Source organism: Cottoperca gobio, unplaced genomic scaffold, assembly GCF_900634415.1.
Source record: "Cottoperca gobio unplaced genomic scaffold, fCotGob3.1 fCotGob3_460arrow_ctg1, whole genome shotgun sequence".
Taxonomy (NCBI): domain Eukaryota; kingdom Metazoa; phylum Chordata; class Actinopteri; order Perciformes; family Bovichtidae; genus Cottoperca; species Cottoperca gobio.
In genome coordinates this window covers 37501-45648 of record NW_021167024.1, presented here as the reverse complement: position 1 = coordinate 45648, position 8148 = coordinate 37501, and the positions used below count along the sequence as shown (strand labels likewise).

The following is an 8148-nucleotide window of genomic DNA, read 5'->3' as shown; positions in this document are numbered from 1 at the left end:
GTGTGTGTGTGTGTGTGTGTGTGTGTGTGTGTGTGTGTGTGTGTGTGTGTGTTAGGTCCTGCATTTGACAGATTTAGAGTGTGTGCAGAGGTTACTACCCTCTGCTGGAACACAGAGTGAATGCAGATCAAAGTTTGAGCTATAAAAAATAAATTTAACATAAACCGTAGGCACTAAATTGCTTAAATTGTTCTAACAGTGAGCTCACGTATTTGTGCTGCATTTTTAGAAGTGTTTTATTCCGTTTTTGAAAACCTTGAATGTGACGCGGAACCAATGTTCTCCGCTGTCCGTGTTCCCCTCCGGTATGTTTTTGTTGTCCCACACTACAGACAGTAAAGTTGTTAGCGATGAGGCAGCTTCTGTGTTTGTTACAGTCTCTTAATTTAAAGATATTATTGGATTAACGGTGTAAATGACGTTTTAAGAGGTAAACATATATATTTAACGTATTCAGCTTTAAGCAGCACTGTTTAAAAATGTGTAAGTGTTATATATAATAGCGTTACTGTAAACATTACTTTATTTAACGTTACTAGATTATGTTACATTTCTCTGAATGCCATATTCAAAATGTTCTAATGTTATTTAATACACTAGAGATGTGTTTCTCATCATCTCCGAATACTTGCGTGAGTCTATTAATAATGCGTTACAAAAAGTAAAGAGAAATGGTATGTTTTGCGTATATATATATATATATATATATATATATATATATATATATATATATATATTAGTTTTAGTATATATTAGTTTATTTTTTGTTCTATTTGCCTAACGATTCAGATTCCAACTAAATATATCCAGGTCCCATATTTAATTGAATTTGGGTATTTAAATATTTTTTTAATTAAAATGAGGATTTATTATCCAGCCACTCAGCAACAAAGCTGACATCCGGTCCTTCAGTGCAACTCGTAATGTTTTTTTGTGAGATTGAGGAGTAAACATAAGCATAGAGTGGATACACTGTGATCTATAAATGGCACTAGAGTCCAATTTATGAGGCTTTTAAGAAAAAAAATATCATCATCTTCCTCCCAGTAGTAATTGTGGGTGCACTTTCAGTTAAGGTTGTCCATCCGCCTTAATGATTTCCATAATACCCTCAGCTGAGAAAAGCATACTGATATGTGTCCTGTTGGAGGGCACTGCAGGGTCATAAGTGTCCTGACACTGAGGATTACCGAACACATGTGGCACATTACATGCAGCCATTCCCTTTAGTTCTCTTCAGACATCCTCAAAGTTCACAAGGTCGTGTTTTTCTACTCAAATAAATTTGAGTTGGCTCTTAATTTGGCATCATGACGGTCACAGATACCATGTGACAGAGTGTCGTCACTGTGAGTGTGTCATGATGCCCTCGCCTGCATTTTGTGGTTGTCAATTTTAAACTGAGGTGTGTATATCTGTTTCACAAAGAGTGTGTGTGTGTAAGGACGGTGGGCAGTTTGAGCTGATTGTGGACCCATGACCAGCTGAGCACAGGACAAATATAAAAGATGACAACCTTTGCCTCTGAAAATGACTACATTTTCTCCCAAAAAAGTCCCCATGTATATCTGTGTGTCATCATTAGGGATTCAGTCTGAACAAGTGCCGTCCTAACTCACCTTCACTGTCTGCCCCACAGTATAAATAAAGAGCCTCTCATTAATGGCCACGCTGTGGTCAAAGATCTCGGCTGTTTTGCCTCATAATGAGGAACAGTTTCCACTGCAGTTCAGCGACAGAGTGGAGTCAAGTGCGGTGGAGATGCTGAAACGGGCCCGGGAGCAGCTGTACGGCGTCACTACGAGCAGCAGCAGAATGCTTAATGCTCAGATCATTTTGGATTTTTCATGGGAGAAGCTCAACACGGGAACATGGCGCGATGTGGACAAAGACTGGAGACGCCTTTATTCGTACGGCTGCCTGTTCAAAGTGGCCGCTCTGTGTCGTGGAGATCCGGCAGCAGACGAGGTCCTGCAGGCCGTGAGGACTTGTGACATGGGTTTACTCATGGGGGCGGCCATCATGGACGACATACTTCAGGTTATTGTTCGGATTCTGCAAAGTGAAGTCAGGAAGTCATCTAAAGAAGAAGAAAGTGAACACACTGAGGTCAAGGTCAGTTGTCTTTTGTTATTTTATCATAAGTTTTAATTTACCTCAGTCGCACCATCAGAAGAGAAGGGGAAGGTTTTCTTTGTCGCACTCCCTGAAGATAAACACAAACACTCAGATGTCAGGTCGCTTTGTTTAGCTGCCGTCGTAATGGAGACGAAGAGTTTAGAGTAAAGTTAGCAGAACTTCTCTGGATCACATGTTTGTTTCTCTTTGCCTTTTAAAAAGTAAAACTCCAAATTGAAAAAAAAGCATATTAACTATTTTCATAATATTTTAATTAAATCCTTTTAATTACCTCTCGGTTAATTAATTAATTAATTGGTGAATAAAATGTCAGAAACTCGTGAGAAACGTCCTCCAGTAGCTTTGTTTTGCTCCACCAACCGTCAAAACCACTAATATTTAATTGGCTCTCACAAACAGAAAGAGCATCATTACATCCTCGTTCCATAGTTCAGGCAATTTATCTTGATTCAGAGTAGAGCTGTGCGATTTATAGATATGATATCGATGTTGCGACATGCTGCACTACAAATGATGTCATTTTGTGGACTTACCAGACTGTCTCTGCCCTTTACCCACTAACTCATTATCTCCACATGATGATTACTTATTAAAAACGTCATGGTGTAAATATGCTGTCGACTCGACAATGTCGTCTAAATGTTGTGATATTAGATGTCCTCCGTGTGGCCCAGCCCCGTCACAGAAAGACTGTTTGTTCTTGTTGTTTCCCTCTTAAAGCTCCTGATTTCAGAACGCAGTTAAGTACTTGACAAGCTCTTGCTGTTCTGGCATCATTAACAGAGAATAAAGATCGAGTGCCCACGTGCTCCGGTGATCAAAGAGGAGTTGGCAGTTCCCAGGATAAAGCGTCCTTCACTGGAGAGCTTCAACACAAACTACCTGCTCCCCCTCAAACCAGTCATTCTAGAGGGGACCATCGGGCACTGGCCCGCCCTCAACGAACACCCCTGGAGGTTGGTTTTGTTTTAAATGTATGCTCTTGTTGGCCATTTGTTTCCCCCACATTTAGAATCGTGAGCGTGTTAAAGTCTCAACCAAAGCTGTGCCAGAAAATCTGTGTAACAAATGTGATCTCAAGGTCTTGAGGTAACTTTCCGTCCCTCGCGGTGTTCGTGTAAACAAATACATCAGTCGTCCTCCATCATGGTTAAACCCTACAGACTGATGAGTGCACTCACCGAGCTGAGAGCAGCTACATACTGAAGCACCGCTGGCTTTCAGTCTTAATTGCCTCCAAAATGTTTGAACAACAAACTGAATTCAAGTTTTCTTACTCGTCCAAACATCCCAGATTCCTGACTCCTGATGTCGTCCTCCCTGTCCTCCCTCTCCTCCCTGTCCTCACTGTCCTCACTGTCCTCCCTGTCCTCCCGGTCCTCCCTGTCATCCCTGTCCTCCCTGACCTACCTCTCTTCCCTGTCCTCACTATCCTCCCAGGTCCTCCCAGTCCTCCCTGTCATCCCTGTCCTCCCTCTCCTCCCTGGCCTCCCTGTCCTCCCTCTCCTCCCTGTCCTCCCTATGCTCCCTGTCCTCCCTCTCCTCCCTGTCCTCCCTGTCCTCCCTCTCCTACCTGTCCTCCCTGTCCTCCTGTCCTCCCTGTTCTCCCTGTCCTCCCTGTCCTCCCTGTCCTCCCTGTCCTCCCTCTCCTCCCTAGCCTCCCTGTCCTCCCTCTCCTCCCTGTCCTCCCTCTCCTACCTGTCCTCCCTCTCCTCCCTGTCCTCCCTATCCTCCCTGTCCTCCCTCTCCTCCCTGTCCTCCCTGTCCTCCCTCTCCTACCTGTCCTCCCTCTCCTCCCTGTCCTCCCTGTCCTCCCTCTCCTACCTGTCCTCCCTGTCCTCCTGTCCTCCCTGTCCTCCCTCTCACTGCCGACAGCTGACTCTCGGCTCTGACGGTGTCGGAGGACATCCAGAAGTGCACACATGACATGTTTTTGGAGTAGCGCTCGAACCCTATTCGTATTACAGTAATGTTTGTTCCTCTCTCCTACACAGCATCGAGTACTTGAGGCGCGTCGCCGGCTGTCGCACCGTTCCGGTCGAGGTGGGATCCAGGTACACGGACGAGGAGTGGTCACAGACTCTGCTTACGGTCAACGAGTTCATGGATCGATACATTTTAAATAAAGTGAGTGAATCCTCATCGAGTCGTCGACGTGAACGAAACAAAGAATGGATCTCCGTGTGGTTTCTAACGCGGTGTTCTCTCTCAGGGTGGAGTGAAAGCTTCAGGTTACCTCGCTCAACACCAGCTGTTTGATCAGGTACGGGGTCGTCTGTTCTGGCTTCTGAATCTATTCATTCTCTAATTGATTATTCATCTTGTATTTTTTCGGCACTTTGAACAATTGAATTCTCCTTATGTCCAGCCGTCCTCCTCGCACCACTTTGCTTTAACAGTATTGACTTTTGGTCCTAATTTTACCGCACAAGTCAATAAAGTGTCTGGATTGAACTTTACAAAAAGGGCATCTTGTCGAGCTAACAGTTGTGTATTTGGAGCTATTTGATGGATAAGGAGGCCAAATGCTGATTTTTCCCTGCACATCCTCATCTGCCAGGAATCATCTGTAATCAGCTTAATTATAAGTTAATTATATGTATCTATGAACTGGCTGAACATTTTATATTACAACCTGAAAAGGGCAGATTTGATGTTCTCCTTTGGATAATTAACATATCTAATTACATTATGTGATCTTTTCTTAAGAATAATTATTTCATTTCTTTCTATTAACAAGAATAATGGTGTGTGTGTGTGTGTGTGTGTGTGTGTGTGTGTGTGTGTGTGTGTGTGTGTGTGTGTGTGTGTGTGTGTGTGTGTGTTACACGGCGTCCTAATGTGTTTGTGTTTGTTTGACGTTGCCTTAGATACCAGAGCTGAAGGAAGACATCCGTCCTCCTGATTACTGCTGCCTGGGCGAAGGAGACGAGGACGACATCACTGTCAACGCCTGGTTTGGACCCGGAGGTACGGTGTCTCCTCTTCACCAGGACCCTCAGCAGAACTTCTTGGCTCAGGTGACAAAATCAAGGCTAATTCTATTATTCATTCTGCTCGCGTCAAAGCTGCGTTGTGTGACACATGGGGTTTCCCGCACTGTATACACATCAGGTGGTGGGAAGCAAATACATTCGCCTATATTCCCCAGAGGACACAGACAAGCTGTACCCTCATCCATCACAGCTCCTGCACAACACCAGTCAGGTGAGATTGACGGCGTCTGTACCCCAGAAGGTCCGTGTTGAAACTGCTAATACATGCAGCATTTCCAATTTCCTCCTCTCGTGCAGGTGGAGGTGGAGAATCCAGACACTGGGCGCTTCCCGGAGTTCACCAAGGCTGCGTATTTGGAATGTGTGTTACACCCCGGAGACGTGCTGTTCATCCCCGTCCAACACTGGCATTATGTCCGATCCTTAGAGCTCAGCTTCTCTGTCAGCTTCTGGTGGTCGTGACTGCAGATCCGAAACAATAAAAGACTTTTGTAAAGTAACATTTGACGCTTGTTTCCTGCTTCCGTGGACGGAAATCAATCTGGAGTTTTGAACTAATGCGAGGCTAATTCTCATCAATGTAATGACAGGTGCTGATCACACAAACCTGTGATCCATGAACAATGAACACACTCTGCTGAATGATTAGTTTAATTGTGCCACTGATGATTGCAACAACATCTATTGTGTGGAAAGCTGAACAGCAGGAGAAAGAAAACAACCAAATGAGCAGTTAAAAGTGTTTGTGCTCATTTCATCCTGCATATAATTACGGAGCGTTGCTAGTCGTGTAATTTGATAGGATGTGTTTCTCTTTTCAAACTGGCATATTTAATTGTGTTCTCAACCTTATTCCTACAACTATCCTCAGATGTATGATTTCCATAATTCATGGAAATGAGGCAAGTCTTCAAATGTAATAAGCGAGCGAGCTGCAGGTAGATGGTAATAAACACGGCTCTGTGGTTAAACTGACAGTCAGAGGCAATTAAGCAGGTCACAGATGAAAATTAATAAATGAAATGAATTAATCCCCTGGGCACAGGCAGACTTTGAAATGAAAAGTGTCTCATTGGTTAAGTGCCCCGACAGTGCAACTCCCGACGAGCACCAAAAACACAACGCCTGACTACAAAGACACAAATCACTTCGTTCCAGACCTCTGACGAGCCGTCAGAGGTCAGAGTCGTGTCCCGTCGGCCCGTTTCAATCAAAGCCTCTAATTAGAGTCATGAAGTATGTAGATGCACACATTATATCTGCTTTTCAACCACATTCGTAGTCGACTAAAGATGTTCTGGGAACATCTGAGGACATCTGAGGACATCTGAGGACATCTGAGGAGCTGAAGCGCTGCGTGGGATTTCTTTTATTCTGTAAACAGCCAAAGATGACAAATTATTTTATTATATTCATTCATCTGAATATTATTAAATCATAATTTAATATTTCTTTACTATATATCTCATCAAGGGATCAATAAAGTTGTATCTTAACCTACAATAATAATAATAATAATAATAATAATAATAATACAGGACAAATTAGTTGATTATATTTTGTGTTATTAATCTGAATATTATTAAATAATTTTAATAATAAAATATATTTTTACTATATATTTCACCAAGGGATCAACACAGATGTATCTTAACCTATAATAATAATAATAATAATAATAATAATAATAATAATAATAATAATACAGGACAAATTATTTGTTGATTATATTTTGTGTTATTAATCTGAATCTGTCAAAAATAACTGAAGCTATCAAACAAATGTAGTGGAATAAAAAGACCAATATTTACCTCTGAATTGTAGAAGTTTGAGGTAGCAGGAAAAGGAAATACTCAAGTAAAGCACCTCACAATTAAACTTTAGTACTTGAGTAAATGTACTTTACTTATCTGAGCTTCCATGATTGTGCTGCAGATAAGTTTTTATTTATGACTCTTGGTCCACGTTGCAGGAGAACGAGGCTCCAACGTCTTCCTGCTGACAAGCGAGTCCGACTGAAAGCTCGTCGGTTTTATCTAATAGCTGGTGCATTAGACGTCAGTGTTCAGGTAATAGACTCATCCAAACCTAGTTACTTTCCTTACGAGGTTATCTAAACCAATAATATGAACCCTGCGGGAGTTTAATTCTGTAAATAAATGCAGTAAACTTCACTTAGCCCATCAGCGCTTTGTCGTTGTCAAGAATGTGGCACAATTGACTTAGGCTCACACAAAACTGCTTACTCTAATTAAAATGTAATCAATACTCAATTACCAGTGAAGTAATTTGGGACCTCTGGGCCTTATAACCCTTTCGCTTCCACCTCGACACTCTCGCCCCGCTCTTCTGATTAATGAGCCTCATGGATTGTGAAATAAATCTGGAAAATCAGGATTAAAACCAGAAGATTTATTGTTTTGTGCGACAACGACCTGGATCACGTTGTGGCGAGAGTAACCACAGGCCGCGTGAAGGGACATAAGCGACGTAATCGATAAGTATGACCTCAGTACATACGTTAATATTTATCTATACATAGACTTTTTTAATTAACACTTTATTAAGATTCACAAAATTGGGAGAAACATTGACAATATGCAAAATTAAAAAAAAAGCTAAAAACAATGATTGTCAGGCATTTTCTGCATTTCTATCATCTATTTTTATCAAACTGTCAATCATTATGACAAACTATAAACAGATTAAAACAGTTACATAACAAATAGTTTTAACATTACGCCTTCAACAACAAGACCTGAGCTGGAAGCAAATGCAAGTTAGGTATAAAATAAAGTGGTTATTTTTAAAATGGTACAGTAAGAACCAGAGTGCAGCGGTGCAGGAGAGAAACAATGTTAAAGATTAACGATGACGTTGTGTAATGTTGGGTTGTTAGAACAGAGTGCAATGTACGATCCAGGTTATGATATTCAAATCTTCTGAAGCTCAAACTATGATGTCATGCAAACAGTGCATTGTAATACAAGTTTGCCCCCCATGAGATAAAAGA

At 41.8% G+C, this 8148-nt stretch overlaps 2 protein-coding genes across 3 annotated transcripts in view; one reads left to right on the top strand and one right to left on the bottom strand.

The window, feature by feature from the left end:
* The first annotated feature begins 275 nt into the window (after nt 1-275).
* Nucleotides 276-6106, top strand: LOC115006077 (lysine-specific demethylase 8-like). Of its 2 annotated transcripts, none has more exons than XM_029428117.1 (8): nt 276-305; nt 1640-2115; nt 2923-3095; nt 4134-4266; nt 4352-4402; nt 5010-5159; nt 5254-5346; nt 5433-6106. In XM_029428117.1, the coding sequence occupies exons 2-8, from the start codon at nt 1663-1665 to the stop codon at nt 5595-5597; spliced, it is 1218 nt and encodes a 405-aa protein (XP_029283977.1). In that variant the 5' UTR covers nt 276-305; nt 1640-1662; the 3' UTR covers nt 5598-6106. The 2 variants fall into 2 exon arrangements, with proteins under 2 accessions (XP_029283977.1, XP_029283976.1); XM_029428116.1 differs by having other exon boundaries at nt 295-430.
* A 1420-nt stretch (nt 6107-7526) lies between these two features.
* LOC115006074 (UNC93-like protein MFSD11) overlaps nt 7527-8148 on the bottom strand; it is an 8838-nt gene continuing 8216 nt past the window's right edge. Inside the window, exon 13 of the mRNA XM_029428109.1 lies at nt 7527-8148. This exon is cut by the window's right edge and continues 204 nt beyond it. The gene's annotated coding sequence lies outside the window, so the exon portion shown is untranslated.